Below are 16004 nucleotides of genomic sequence, written 5' to 3'. Positions count from 1 at the left end.
CACTATCGATCCTTGTTTAAGTATATTGAATTTATATTAACAATAAGGTAAAGGGTTGAGGGGATATAAAAGACATTGAAGGGTCCATTCAGCCATGATCGTGTTTAATGGCGGAGCAGGCTCGACGGGCCGAATTTCCTACTTCTGTTCCTATGTCTTGATCGGAATAACAGAAATGACATTTGCGTTTAGCCCAAACATTGACTAACACACCACAGCAGATCAAAACGTCCCTCTCCAATTTTCTTTTCTTTTTTTGAAACATTTTATTGGATCAATCAGCATTGCACAGTGCCTCAAAATGATAATGAGGTTCCCCACCCCTCCCCGAAACTTTGCATCATATTCCCCGAGGAGGAACCAACGTTGACGAAATGATCACCCAGAACTCTAAGAAAGCAGATGATTAGAGACAATTGCAGCAGATATAGCGAATGGGCTTCAGCGAAGTACAAACAAGAGGAGGGATTCCAACTGTGCCATGCTAGGTCCGGAGATGGGGGAAGGGGGTGGGGGGGGGGGGGGGAGGAATACTCTCTTTAATAGCACTCATTAGTCATATATTGATATCACGCGCGTCTGAACTTCTGGGGAACAAGTTATGGAATGATGAGCTGGTTAAGTATCTCCTTCGCCTTCTCCAGGGCTGTATCGGCGGGTACCTCGAGGTGGGGCGCGACCCCCGTCCCTTCCCAGGAGAACCCCTCCGGGGTGTTGGACCTGTTGGTGGGGATGCTCAGGTACAGGTTGGTGTCCTCCATATGATAGTTTTGAGGGGGGTGGCTTCCCCCGCTCGTCCGCTCGCCAACCACCAGAGCCCTGCCCAGCCTCTTCATGACAAAGACGAATTCTTCCGCTGCCCCCGAGGTGTATTTGCTCGTGAGGAGGATCAATTCCCTTTTCGAGCCGTATCGCTCCCCTTAACGCACATATGCCAAAGACAAAGACACACAGGGATTATAGCAACAACTGTAAGAGAAAATTAAAGTAAGGAGGCGCTTTTAGAAACACAAGCCATCTTTTTGATCCATTACCTGCTACTTGTGGGGTGGTCCAGAGTTGGGAGGTTGTATCACTGGGTCTGTTGTAAATGGTGTCCAGGAGCACTCGGTTTCCCTCGTCAAAGAAATAAGAACACATGGCTGGGATCCAAGATGTAGGCCCTCCAGTGTTGTACCTAAGGGACATAAGACGTGTTTGGATTTGTTACATAATAGAGGACGCAGGAAAATAAACTGAGCACGTCTGCCAGTCTCTATCGGGACAGAACCATTCCAGTTCTTTTGACTCTTGGTCCAAATTAAGGGAAACTGAAAAGTTGCCACAGTCCTCAAGGACCACAGGCTAATCTCCCCCTTTTGAGAGAGAGCTGATTTAACCTGAGGGCAAATTGTATTCACTTTCTCACTCCACACCCATCCAATGTTGTATCATTTAATTCCAACCATTTAAAAAAAAAAATTAGAATGCCCAATTCATTTTTTCCAATGAAGGGATAATTAACGTGGCCAATCTACATACCCTGCACATCTTTCTTTGGTTGTGGGGGCGAAACCTACTCAAACACGGGGAGAACGTGCAAACTTGAATTCCAACCATAATGTTCACGGTGAACTGATTATGTTTGCATTTCATTTTATTAGACAATGTCTTTCCCAGCATTTGTAACCAGTCATTTGTAACCAGCAACGATGGTAGCACAGTGGTTAGCACTGTTGCTTCACAGCGCCAGAGTCCCAGGTTTGATTCCCGGCTTGGGTCACTGTCAGTGCGGAGTCTGCACGTTCTCCCCGTGTCTGTGTGGGTTTCCTTCCGGCGCTCCGGTTTCCTCCCACCAGTCCCGAAAGACGTGCTTGTTAGGTAATTTGGACATTCTGAATTCTCCCTCAGCGTACCCGAACAGGCGCCGGAATGTGGCGACGAGGGGATTTTCGCAATAACACGTCATTACCGTGTTAACGTAAGCCTACTTGTGACAATTGTTATGGGCGAGGCTTTTCAGAACCCCAAAATGTATCATGGGGTTCAATCAACCTCTCCCTTTAATGGATTTGCTGCTTTTCCGAGCACACGGCTTTTTCCCTAGGAGTGGGATTACAATTATGGACACGTGGGTTTGTAAACACAAAACACTGTTTATTCCATGAACTCAACTTAACATCTTAAATAAACATTGGATCTCTTAAAACCCCTTACTTCAAAGATAACTCAGAAAATATTGCAACAGTAAATACTTCCTTAAAATGTTCCTTCAAACTTCCAAGAGACTTAACACCTTTAAACAGTATCACATCAGGTTAAAGGATATATATATTTTCTGTAGAATGGCAGAGACTGTCGCAAACTGACTTTCTACTTTTAAACTGCTCTCAGCAAAACCAGCCAGGCACCTTTTAGCTGCTCTCAGCAAAACCAAACTGCAAAACTTGCAGCTCTCTGGAAACACACAGACACTGCTTTAAAACTGAAACTAAAAACCTACAAAATGGCGGACCTGAGCTGAGCTCCACCCACTCTATGACATGACTATTTTCTTAAAGGTACATTGCTTAAACATCCAGTTCTTAAAGGCACTCTCGTATGACACCTCCCCCCAAGAAAAAAAAATAAACCATCAACTTCAAGATGGTTTCATTTTTCACTTTTGCACCATCCACGAAGAAAAGTACACAGTAAATATACTTTATCTTTTAAAAAAAAACAACACATGCAAACAGGTATAATAATAGTCCATTTTTCTTTGTTCTTCTTCTTTCAGTCTCTTTGAACAAAGTCTCTGCAGGATCCATCCATTCCTCTACTCCTCGGCATTTCTCTTTAGAATCAGATACTTTAGTTCAATCTGACCACAGAGTCCCTTGTAATTCTCCAATACAGGAACATTGGTAATCACAGCTTTCAGGCAATCAAATGCCTGTTGAAAGTCCGCTATCCATTGAAATTTTTGACGTTTCTTTAGCAAGTCCATCAGTGGAGTAATCACGCCTCAAAACCTTTGCACAACTGTTCGAACAAATCCACTCATGCTAATAAATCGCATTATTTCCATTTGTCTTCAGGATATCGGAAACTCCGCAAGGAAAGTGATTCGGGCTTCTCCAATTTGACTTTCGGCTAGGTTCATCACCAAACCCGCCACCTGAAGTCGATCGAAGAACTCCATACAATGTTTTAAATGTTCTTTCCATGTCTGGAAGTTGAAAATAAAAGCAGATTGTCCCACTTTCTCCATGCAATCCTTCAATGGTGGGACAGGATAAGAGTCCGTTCTTGTAACTGAATTCACCTTTCTATAGTCCACACACAACCGTTGGGTACCGTCTGGTTTAGGTACCATCACTATGGGTGAGCTCCATTGGCTGCAACCCACTTCACTTATGCCTTTCTTCAGCATACTCTCAATCTCTCTGTCAACCTGTGCCAATTTTAAAGGGTTAAGTCTGTATGGATGTTGTTTGATCGGAACAGCATTTCCCACATCTACATCATGTATAGCCATTTTAGTACTTCCCAATTTATCTCTACAAACTTGCCCATGTGATATAAATAACTCTTTCAGGTCAGCTTGTTTTTCCTCCGGAAGGTAATTTAACAATTCATCCCAATTTTTAAGAACATCCTCATTTTCCAATTTAATTTGAGGTATGCCAAATTCAGTCATCTGGATTTGGTTCGTCACTTTGAGTTAGAATCATTAAAACCTTTTTCTATCCTTCCCTTTCAAAGTACCTTTTAAGCATATTCACATGACACACTCGGTGAGTCTTCCTTCTATCTGGTGTTTTTACCACATAATTTCCTTTCAATCTGATACGGTCCACAAAACCTTGCTTTTGAAGGCTCTCCTACCACTGGTAACAACACTGAAACTTTATCCCCACTGGCAAAACTACGAACTTTGGATTTCTTGTCCGCTACCCGTTTCATTACATTTTGTGCAACTTTCAAATGTTGTCTAGCCAATTCATCTGCTCTATTTAATCGTTCCCTAAAATTTCACACGTAATCCAATAGTGTAATTTCCGACTTCTCACCCACCAATTTCTCCTTAATCAACTTAAGTGGTCCTCTTACCTCATGACCAAAAATTAGTTCAAAAGGACTAAATTTGGTAGACTCATTAGGTGCATCCCTAATTGCAAACAATACGAATGGAATTCCTTTATCCCAATCCTCTGGATAATCTTGACAATACGCCCTCAACATTGTCTTTAATGTCTCATGCCACATTTCTAATGCTCCCTGCTATTCTGGGTGGTACGCAGTTGATTTAAAGTGTTTTATTCCTAAGCTATCCATAACTTCTTTGAATAACTTTGAAGTAAAATTCATTCCTTGATCCGATTGAATTTCTGTGGGTAGTCCATATCTAGTAAAGAATTTAAGTAACTCCTCCACAATCCTTTTAGCTGTAATATTACATCCTGGAATGGCCTCTGGAAACCTAGTAGACACATCCATACAGTCAAAAGATATTGATTCTCACTTTTTGTTTTAGGAAGTGGTCCTACACAATCAATTAGGACCCTTGTAAAAGGTTCCTCAAATGCTGGAATGGGTATTAAAGGTGCTGGTTTTATCACTGCTTGAGGTTTCCCTATCACTTGATATATGTGACATGATTGACAAAATTTAACTACATCTTTATGTAGTCCAGGCCAATAAAAATGTTTCTGGATTTTAGCTTGAGTTTTCCTTATTCCCAAATGACCTCCCACTGGTACCTCATGTGCAACTCGCACATGAGGTACCATTTCTATACCATACCGGCAATACTACTTGATGAACCTCTGCCCACTTTTCATCGGTCTGCATATGTACAGGTCTCCATTTTCTCATCAAGACATCATTTTTACAGTAATAACACTCTAGTATACTCTCAGATTCCTCCTCCGTATATGCTTTCTGATATATCCGTTTTATTTCTACATCTTTCTGTTGAAACTCCGCTAATTTTCCTGAACTAAAAATTCCGCCTCATCCTCCACCTGTTCTTGTTCTTTTTCAACTATCTGATCAAAAATCATTTCTGATAATTGCACTTCAACTTCATCTTCACTCTTTGATTTCTCCTCTTGTCTTAACCTGTGACTTTGCAACCTTGTTACTACACAATCCGGAAAAATCCCAGGATATTCATCCTTCAACACTTCAGTTGTCTGATATTCCACTGGCTTATCAACCACAGTAGGCATCACTCCCACCTGCGATCCAGCTATATCATTACGCAAGATTAACCGTATTCCTGGACAAGATAATTTATCCATTACTCCTACTACCACTTCACCACTCTTCACTGGACTTTCCAACCTTACCTTATATAATGGGACACTACTCCTCTCACCCTGAATTCCACATATCACCACCTTTTCTGGCAACATTCTCCCCAAACTACATAATTCCTCATCTCTTATCATTAAAGATTAACTAGCCCCTGTATCTCTTAAAATTGTGACTTCTTTACCTGCTCCTCCTGATACACATGAGTAAACTTTACCCACACAAGTAAATTCTTTAAATACATCTGGCACCTCCTTAACAATTACTTCTTGAACAAGCTGTACAATCGTTTGCACCTCCTTCGCTTCCCTTGGGCTTTCCTTTACCACTCTAACAAACCCCACTGTCTTATCCTGTTTTACCACATCAGCCTTCCCAGTGCTTTTCTTGAACCACCAACACTGTGACTTTACATGGCCTAGTTTATTACAGTGAAAACATTTGAAACTTTTCATTTCCTTTCCACCCTCCTGGATTTCTTTTTTAATCTGAGGTACACTCTCTTTATTGTCTCCCGTCAGATCACCTTTACCTTTACCACTTGAGTATTTCTCATGTCCCCAGTTTCTATCCCTCACAGGCTGAAACTGATGTCGGAAACCAATCTTTGATTTATGAACTAATTCATAATCATCTGCCATTTCCACTGCTAATCTCGCAGTTTTAACCCTCTGTTCTTCCACATGAGTTCTCACTACATCAGGAATTGAATTTTTAAACTCCTCCAAAAGTATAATTTCTCTGAGAGCTTCATACATTTGGTCTAGTTTCAAAGCCCTTATCCACCTATCAAAATTACTCTGTTTGAGCCTTTCAAACTCCATGTATGTTTGACCAAATTCTTTCCTTAAATTTCTAAACCTTTGTCTGTAAGCTTCAGGCACTAGCTCATATGCACTTAAGATGGATTTCTTCACCACCTCATACGTTCCAGATACCTCCTCCGGTAGTGATGCAAACACTTCACTAGCTCTACCTACCAGCTTTGTTTGAATCAGTAACACCCACATGTCCTGTGGCCTTTTCATTTGTTTAGCTACCTTCTCAAATGAAATGAAAAAGGCTTCCACTTCCTTCTCGTCAAACCTTGGCAATGCTTGGACATATTTAAATAGATTCCCACCAAGCCTTCGACTATGACCCTCTTTCTCACTATCCTCATCACTATCATCCAACTGTACGTTTCCCTTTACGTCTGCCAATTTTAACTAATTGTCATATTTCATGGCCATTTTCTGAAGTTCAAACTCCCTCTCTTTATCTTTTTGTTCTGCTAGGGCTATTCTTTCTTTTCTCCTTTCTTCTCTCTCCTTTTCTTTTTCCTCTCTCTCTCTTTCTCTTTTTTTCCCTCTCTCTCTCTTTCCTCTCTCCCACTCTTGTATTCCAGCCGCTTTAATTCTTTCTGATGTTCCATTTGTTTTTTTTTTTAATAAATATTTTATTGAAAATTTTTGGTCAACCAACACAGTACATTGTGCATCCTTTACACAATATTATAACAGCACAAATAACAATGACCTATTTTATATATAAACAAAAAACAAAAAATGAATAAATATTAAATAACAAAAATGAAAACTAGCCCTAATTGGCAACTGCCTTGTCACAAGTTACACCCCCCCCCCCCCAAATCCTGGGCTGCTGCTGCTGCCTTCTTTTCCCCCCCATCTATCTATCCGCAAGGTATTCGACGAACGGTTGCCACCGCCTGGTGAACCCTTGAGCCGACCCCCTTAGGACGAACTTAATCCGCTCTAGCTTTATAAACCCCGCCATGTCATTTATCCAGGTCTCCACCCCCGGGGGCTTGGCTTCTTTCCACATTAGCAATATCCTGCGCCGGGCTACTAGGGACGCAAAGGCCAAAACATCGGCCTCTCTCGCCTCCTGCACTCCCGGCTCTTGTGCAACCCCAAATATAGCCAACCCCCAGCTTGGTTCGACCCGGACCCCCACTACTTTTGAAAGCACCTTTGTCACCCCCATCCAAAACCCCCGTAGTGCCGGGCATGCCCAAAACATATGGGTATGATTCGCTGGGCTTCTCGAGCACCTCGCACACCTATCCTCCACCCCAAAAAATTTACTGAGCCGCGCTCCAGTCATATGCGCCCTGTGTAATACCTTAAACTGGATCAGGCTTAGCCTGGCACACGAGGACGACGAGTTTACCCTACTTAGGGCGTCCGCCCACAGCCCCTCCTCGATCTCCTCCCCCAGCTCTTCTTCCCATTTCCCTTTTAGTTCATCTACCATAGTCTCCCCTTCGTCCCTCATTTCCCTATATATATCTGACACCTTACCATCCCCCACCCATGTCTTTGAGATCACTCTGTCCTGCACCTCTTGTGTCGGGAGCTGCGGAAATTCCCTCACCTGTTGCCTCGCAAAAGCCCTCAGTTGCATATACCTGAATGCATTCCCTTGGGGCAACCCATATTTCTCGGTCAGCGCTCCCAGACTCGCGAACTTCCCATCCACAAATAGATCTTTCAGTTGCGTTATTCCTGCTCTTTGCCACATTCCATATCCCCCATCCATTCCCCCCGGGGCAAACCTATGGTTGTTTCTTATCGGGGACCCCCCCAAGGCTCCAGTCTTTCCCCTATGCCGTCTCCACTGTCCCCAAATCTTCAGTGTAGCTACCACCACCGGGCTTGTGGTGTAGTTCCTCGGTAAGAACGGCAATGGGGCTGTCACCATAGCCTGCAGGCTAGTCCCCCTACAGGACGCCCTCTCTAATCTCTTCCACGCCGCTCCCTCCTCCTCTCCCATCCACTTACTCACCATTGAAATATTAGCGGCCCAATAGTACTCACTTAGGCTCGGTAGTGCCAGCCCCCCCCTATCCCTATTACGCTGTAAGAATCCCTTCCTCACCCTCGGAGTCTTCCCGGCCCAAACAAAACCCATGATGCTCTTTTCAATCCTTTTAAAAAAAGCCTTCGTGATCACCACCGGGAGGCACTGAAACACAAAGAGGAATCTCGGGAGGACCACCATCTTAACCGCCTGCACCCTCCCTGCCATTGACAGGGCTACCATATCCCATCTCTTGAAATCTTCCTCCATCTGTTCCACCAACCGCGTTAAATTTAACCTGTGCAATGTGCCCCAATTCTTAGCTATCTGGATCCCCAGGTAACGAAAGTCTCTTGTTACCTTCCTCAACGGTAGGTCCTCTATTTCTCTACTCTGCTCCCCTGGATGCACCACAAACAGCTCACTCTTCCCCATGTTCAATTTATACCCTGAAAAATCCCCAAACTCCCCAAGTATCCGCATTATTTCTGGCATCCCCTCCGCCGGATCCGCCACATATAGTAGCAAATCGTCCGCATACAAAGATACCCGGTGTTCTTCTCCTCCCCTAAGTACTCCCCTCCACTTCTTGGAACCCCTCAGCGCTATCGCCAGGGGCTCAATCGCCAGTGCAGACAGTAATGGGAACAGAGGGCATCCCTGCCTTGTCCCTCTATGGAGCCGAAAATATGCCGATCCCCGTCCATTCGTGACCACACTCGCCACTGGGGCCCTATACAATAGCTGCACCCATCTAACATACCCCTCTCCAAAACCAAATCTCCTCAACACCTCCCACAAATAATCCCATTCCACTCTATCAAATGCTTTCTCGGCATCCATCGCCACTACTATCTCCGTTTCACCCTCTGGTGGGGCCATCATCATTACCCCTAACAGCCTCCGTATATTCGTGTTCAGCTGTCTCCCCTTCACAAACCCAGTTTGGTCCTCGTGAACCACCCCCGGGACACATTCCTCTATTCTCATTGCCATTACCTTGGCCAGGACCTTGGCATCCACATTTAGGAGGGAAATTGGTCTGTAGGACCCGCATTGTAGCGGGTCCTTTTCCTTCTTTAAGAGAAGTGATATCGTTGCTTCAGACATAGTCGGGGGCAGTTGTCCCCTTTCCTTTGCCTCATTAAAGGTCCTCGTCAGTACCGGGGCGAGCAAGTCCAAATATTTTCTATAGAATTCGACTGGGAATCCGTCCGGTCCCGGGGCCTTTCCCGTCTGCATGCTCCTAATTCCTTTCACCACTTCTTCTACCTCGATCTGTGCTCCCAGTCCCACCCTTTCCTGCTCTTTCACCTTGGGAATTTCCAGCCGATCCAAAAAGTCCATCATTCTCTCCCTCCCATCCGGGGGTTGAGCTTCATATAATTTTTTATAAAATGTCTTGAACACTTCATTCACTCTCTCCGCTCCCCGCTCCATCTCTCCTTCCTCGTCCCTCACTCCCCCTATTTCCCTCGCTGCTCCCCTTTTCCTCAATTGGTGTGCCAGCAATCTGCTCGCCTTCTCCCCATATTCATACTGTACACCCTGCGCCTTCCTCCATTGTGCCTCTGCAGTGCCTGTAGTCAGCAAGTCAAATTCCACATGCAGCCTTTGCCTTTCCCTGTACAATCCCTCCTCCGGTGCTTCCGCATATTGTCTGTCCACCCTCAAAAGTTCTTGCAGCAACCGCTCCCGTTCCTTACTCTCCTGCTTCCCTTTATGTGCCCTTATTGATATCAGCTCCCCCCTAACCACCGCCTTCAACGCCTCCCAGACCACTCCCACCTGGACCTCCCCATTGTCATTGAGTTCCAAGTACTTTTCAATGCATCCCCTCACCCTTAGACACACCCCCTCATCCGCCATTAGTCCCATGTCCATTCTCCAGGGTGGGCGCCCTCCTGTTTCCTCCCCTATCTCCAAGTCCACCCAGTGTGGGGCGTGATCCGAAATGGCTATAGCCGTATACTCCGTTCCCCTCACCTTCGGGATCAATGCCCTACCCAGCACAAAAAAGTCGATGCGCGAATAGACTTTATGGACATAGGAGAAAAACGAGAACTCCTTACTCCTAGGTCTACTGAATCTCCACGGGTCCACACCTCCCATCTGCTCCATAAAATCTTTAAGCACCTTGGCTGCTGCCGGCCTCCTTCCAGTCCTGGACTTCGACCTATCCAGCCCTGGTTCCAACACCGTGTTAAAGTCTCCCCCCATTATCAGCTTTCCCGTCTCTAGGTCCGGAATGCGTCCTAGCATCCGCCTCATAAAATTGGCATCATCCCAGTTCGGGGCATACACGTTTACCAAAACCACCGTCTCTCCCTGTAGTTTGCCACTCACCATCACGTATCTGCCCCCGTTATCCGCCACTATAGTCTTTGCCTCGAACATTACCCGCTTCCCCACTAATATAGCCACCCCCCTGTTTTTCGCATCTAGCCCCGAATGGAACACCTGCCCCACCCATCCTTTGCGCAGCCTAACCTGGTCTATCAGTTTCAGGTGCGTTTCCTGTAACATAACCACATCTGCTTTAAGTTTCTTAAGGTTTGCGAGTACCCGTGCCCTCTTTATCGGCCCGTTGAGCCCTCTCACGTTCCACGTGATCAGCCGAGTTGGGGGGCTTCCCACCCCCCCCCCCTTGCCAATTAGCCATCATCTTTTTCCAGCTTCTCACCCAGTTCCCACGCAGCTGTATCTCCCCCAGGCGGTGCCCCCCCGCCCATCCTCTCCCGTATCCGCTCCCCCCTTTCCCCAGCAGCAGCAACCCAGTAATTCCCCCCTCCCACCCCCCCCGCTAGCGTAATTACTCCCCCCATGTTGCTCCCAGAAGTCAGCAAACTCTGGCTGACCTCGGCTTCCCCCAGTGACCACGGCTCGCACCGTGCGACGCCCCCTCCTTCCTGCTTCTCTATTCCCGCCATAATTATCATAGCGCGGGAGCCAAGCCCGCGCTTCTCCCTTGGCCCCGCCCCCCCATGGCCAACGCCCCATCTCCTCTCCCTCCCCACCTCCCCCATCACCACCTGTGGGAGAGAGAAAAGTTACCACACCGCAGGATTAGAACATAAAACACCTCTTCGCCCCCCACATTCGCCCCACCACTTTGTCCAAACGTTCTTTTTAATAATCCACTCATTCCAGTTTTTCTTCTACAATAAAAGTCCACGCTTCATCCGCCGTCTCAAAGTAGTGGTGCCTCCCTTGATATGTGACCCACAGTCTTGCCGGTTGCAGCATTCCAAATTTTATCTTCCTTTTATGAAGCACCGCCTTGGCCCGATTAAAGCTCGCCCTCCTTCTCGCCACCTCCGCACTCCAGTCTTGATAAACGCGGATCACCGCGTTCTCCCATTTACTGCTCCGAGTTTTCTTCGCCCATCTAAGGACCATTTCTCTATCCTTAAAACGGAGGAATCTCACCACTATGGCTCTGGGAGTTTCTCCTGCTCTCGGTCCTCGCGCCATAACTCGGTATGCTCCCTCCACCTCCAACGGACCCGTCGGGGCCTCCGCTCCCATTAACGAGTGCAGCATCGTGCTCACATATGCCCCGACGTCCGCCCCCTCCACACCTTCAGGAAGACCAAGAATCCTCAGGTTGTTCCTCCTTGCGTTGTTTTCCAGTGCCTCCAACCTCTCCACACATCGTTTCTGATGTGCCTCCTGTATCTCCGTCTTCACCACCAGGCCCTGTATATCGTCCTCATTCTCGGCTGCCTTCGCCTTCACGACCCGAAGCTCCTGCTCCTGGGTCTTTTGTTCCTCCTTTAGCCCTTCGATCGCCTGTCGTATCGGGGCCAACAGCTCTTTCTTCATTTCCTTTTTTATCTCTTCCACGCAGCATTTCAAGAACTCTTGTTGTTCAGGGCCCCATGTGAAACTGCCACCTTCCGACGCCATCTTGGTTTTTGCTTGCCTTCCTTGCCGCTGTTCCAAAGGATCCGCTGCAATCCGGCCACTTTCCTCTCCTTTTTCCATCCGTGTCCAGGGGGAATTCCCTTCTGGTTTACCGCACGGTGTTTTTAGCCGTTAAAATTGCCGTTGGGGCTCCTATCAAGAGCCCAAAAGTCCGTTCCACCGGGAGCTGCCGAAACGTGCGACTTAGCTGGTCATCGCCGCACCCGGAAGTCCTCTTCCATTTGTTTAATTTGCAACTGAATTTTTGCCATTTCCAATGAGTCAAACTCTATCTCAGGCAACTTTAAATGCTTAACCACTGCCAAAATTACCTCATCTTTTCGCATTTCATCAGGTAAGGTTAACTGCAATGTTCTCGCCAAATCTAACAGTCTGCATTTCGTTTCTGTCCGCAAGGTACTACGTGTAACATTCTCCACCCCCAAAAACTTCTGAGCCTCTGAAAGAGCCATTGTTCACAACACTCTCCCCACTTAAACTAAAATACCACACCGGAAAAGCAACAATCCTTCACTGTCTTTAAGTTCACAAAAGCCAATCCAATAGATAGACTTTTATCCCCCTCGAGCCCCCAATTGTTATGGGCGAGGCTTTTCAGAACCCCAAAATGTATCATGGAGTTCAACCAACCTCTCCCTTTAGTGGATTTGCTGCTTTTCCGAGCACACGGTTTTTCTCCCTAGGTGTGGATTTACAATTATGGACACGTGGGTTTGTAAACACAAAACACTGTTTATTCCATGAACTCAACTTCACATCTTAAATAAACATTGGATCGCTTAAAACCCCTTACTTCAAAGATAACTCAGAAAATATTGCAACAGTAAATAATTCCTTAAAATGTTCCTTCAAACTTCCAAGAGATTTAACACCTTTAAACAGTATCACATCAGGTTAAAGGATATATATTTTTTCTGTAGAATGGCAGAGACTGTCGCAAACTGGCTTTCTACTTTTAAACTGCTCTCAGCAAAACCAGCCAGGCACCTTTTAGCTGCTCTCAGCAAAACCAAACTGCAAAACTTGCAGCTCTCTGAAAACACACAGACACTGCTTTTAAACTGAAACTAAAAACCTGCAAAATGGCTGACCTGAGCTGAGCTCCACACACACTCTATGACATCACTGTTTTCTTAAAGGTACATTGCTTAAACATCCAGTTCTTAAAGGCACTCTCGCATGACACAAAAATAAAAGATTAAAAGATTATTATTATTATAATTTGGTGGATCGCTGTTTTCAATTCTGTTTAAGACGATGCTACTTCAAAAAAAAATGTTTCTTGTTTTAACACATTGAAATCTAGGAGTTTTATTGGTGTGTTGAGAACTGCATTCGACCATTGTCATCTCCTGAAAAATAACCTCTGATAAATTAGTTACATATTAAAAGAACTGCCAGAATTATTTAAACAAGGGGAGTAAAGGGCTGAGCAGATATCTAATTGGCACACACCCGTGAATTGATGAATTAGGGGCTGGTTTAGCACAGGCCTAAAGAGTTGGCTTTTAAAACAGACCCAAGTAGGCCAGCAGCACGGTTCAATTCCCGTACCAGCCTCCCCGAACAGGTGCCGGAATGTGGCGGCTAGGGGCTTTTCACGGTAACTTCATTTGAAACCTACTTGTGACAATAAGCGATTTTCATTTCATTTCATATAGAACCCCTACAGTGCAGAAGGAGGCCATTCATCCCGTCAAGTCTACACCGGCCCTCTGATAGAGCACTCCACCCAAGCCCACACTCTTGCCCGATCCCAATAACCCCTTATCCAAACCTACACATCTTTGGACACTAAGGGGCAACTTAGCATGGCCAGCCCACCTAACCTGCACCTCTTTGGTGCTTTCACTCAAACGCCAAGGCTGTGTTGTTCTTTTAGACACAAAGACATATTTGTACTAATTTGCAAACAAATTTAATCCATTGAAATTTGCAGTGAAGATGCAGCTAGCTACATTTTCAGATCCACTGACAAAGCTATCAGAATTCAGTACCCAATGGTGATGAGTGAGGGACCTTCCCATGTGCATACCCATGGTGCATTATCCCTCAAAATGCTGTGTTTTTTAAAAAAAGACGATCCCTAACTAGGCTTGCGTTTCGTGGGGGAATTAAATGATGCGCATCAAACTGGGCAGTTAATGTACCGGTGCCTCCAATCAATCACTTCAACCATGGATCAACGTTGGTCTTTCAATAACACAGCTTATTGATCACCTCATGAAATGAAATGAAATGAAATGAAAATCGCTTATTGTCACAAGTAGGCTTCAAATGACGTTACTGTGAAAAGCCCCTAGTCGCCACATTCCGGCGCCTGTTCGGGGAGGCTGGTACGGGAATTGAACCCGCGCTGCTGGCCTGCCTCGGTCTGCTTTAAAAGCCAGCTATTTAGCCCTGTGCTAAACCAGCCCAGTATAGTTTCACTCCTTCAATGCTTAGAGGCTCTCCACATTATAATAGTGAAATAATTTAACCTTCTCCTGTAAATTCGGAGAGGATTTTGGCATCTTGCCCCAGTCACCATCAGAAGACACCAAAGCGTCTTTCAAAGAAGGAAATTGCTACCCTTGTATTGCATGTTTGGATTATTTGATTACTTATAATGGTCAGTAATCAACTTACTCAAATCTATAGATGAAACATTTTGACGCAAAAACATGTTTATGAGCAAAGGAAGACTCAATTTGGATGTAATTGTTACGAACGGAGAAATCTCAGCTGGATTATTTCCAGTTTTGACGGTGAGTTTTCCAGCCCCGTCCGTCACGGGAATCGTCGCGGGGCGGGACGGAAGGTTTAACGGACGATTTAAAGGTCCATTGACCTCGGGCGGGAATTTCCGGTTTGGGACCTCGGGCGGAAATTTCCGGTTGGGGACGCGACAGAATGTCCGGCCCCCAACACAGGAGCAAGTGTAGACCATTCGGCCCTTCGAGCCTGCTCCGCTATTCATAAAGATGATGACTGATCTGGGTGTGTCCTTAGGATCCTGTATGTTTCAGTAAGATCGCCTCTCAGCCTCCTAAACCCCAACTGGTATAGGTCCAACCTGTCTAACCTGTCTTCATGAGGTAAGACCGCCATCCCAGGAATAAGTCTCTGGACTGCTTCCAACACAATTATTTCCTTTTTAAAATAAGGAGACCAAACTGTACACAGTACTCCAGATATGACCCATTTACAGCTGCAGTAACACATCTCTATTTTAATATTCCGTTCCCCTTGTAATAAACGACACCATTTGCCTCCCCAATAACTTGCTGTATCTACATGCAATTGTTTTTGTGATTCATGTACTAGGACCCCCAAATCCGTCAGTAACCCAGAGTTCTGCAATCTCTTTCTATTTAAATAGTATACTGTTTATCTGTACTTCCTGTCCGGTGGGCAAGTTCACATTTCCCCACATTACACTCCATCTGCCTATTTTGTGCCCTCTCATTTAACCTGTCAATGTCTCTTTGCAGACTTCTTACCGCCTCTTGACAATTTACCTTCCTACCTGTCTTGGTGTCATTAGCATATTTAGCTGCCATACATTCAGTCTATCCCCTCGTCACTCCACCGGTTACAGGTTGCCAATCAAAAAAGATCCATTTTTTGCATTGGCATATGTGGAGAGTATTCACTTAGAGTTTAGAAGAATGAGAGGGGGCCTCATTGGAGCATATACCATTCTGACTGGGCTTGACACACTGGATGTGGGGCTGTTGACTCCTCTGGCTGGGGAGGGGGGTCTAGGACAAAGGGACACATTCTCAGGATATTGGGAAGGCCATTTAGGACTGAGATGAGAAAGGTCTTCATTCAGAGGGTGTAAAAACTGTGGAATTCTCTTTCACCTGTGGAGGCCAATTCACTGAATATATTTAAGGAGGAAGTAGATAGATTTCTAGGCTGTAAATACATCAAGGGGTATGGAGAGAGTTCAGGAGTATAGTACTGAGATAGAGGCTGAGCCATGGTCTTATTGAATGGCAGAGCAGGCT

At 45.5% G+C, this 16004-nt stretch overlaps 1 protein-coding gene across 1 annotated transcript in view; it reads right to left on the bottom strand.

Annotated features, from left to right (window-relative positions):
* Positions 1-247: 247 nt before the first annotated feature.
* The window catches only part of irbpl (interphotoreceptor retinoid-binding protein like), a 28544-nt gene continuing 12787 nt past the window's right edge, over positions 248-16004 (bottom strand). The window contains exons 3-4 of the mRNA XM_072491749.1: positions 1035-1177; positions 248-919 (exon numbers count right to left, since the gene is read on the bottom strand). Coding sequence (XP_072347850.1) covers positions 600-919; positions 1035-1177 — 463 coding nt within the window. The 3' untranslated portion in view covers positions 248-599. The remainder of the gene's footprint in view (positions 920-1034; positions 1178-16004) is intronic.

This window comes from Scyliorhinus torazame, chromosome 28 (assembly GCF_047496885.1).
Source record: "Scyliorhinus torazame isolate Kashiwa2021f chromosome 28, sScyTor2.1, whole genome shotgun sequence".
Lineage (NCBI taxonomy): Eukaryota > Metazoa > Chordata > Chondrichthyes > Carcharhiniformes > Scyliorhinidae > Scyliorhinus > Scyliorhinus torazame.
This window is presented reverse-complemented; position numbering and strand designations above follow the sequence as displayed.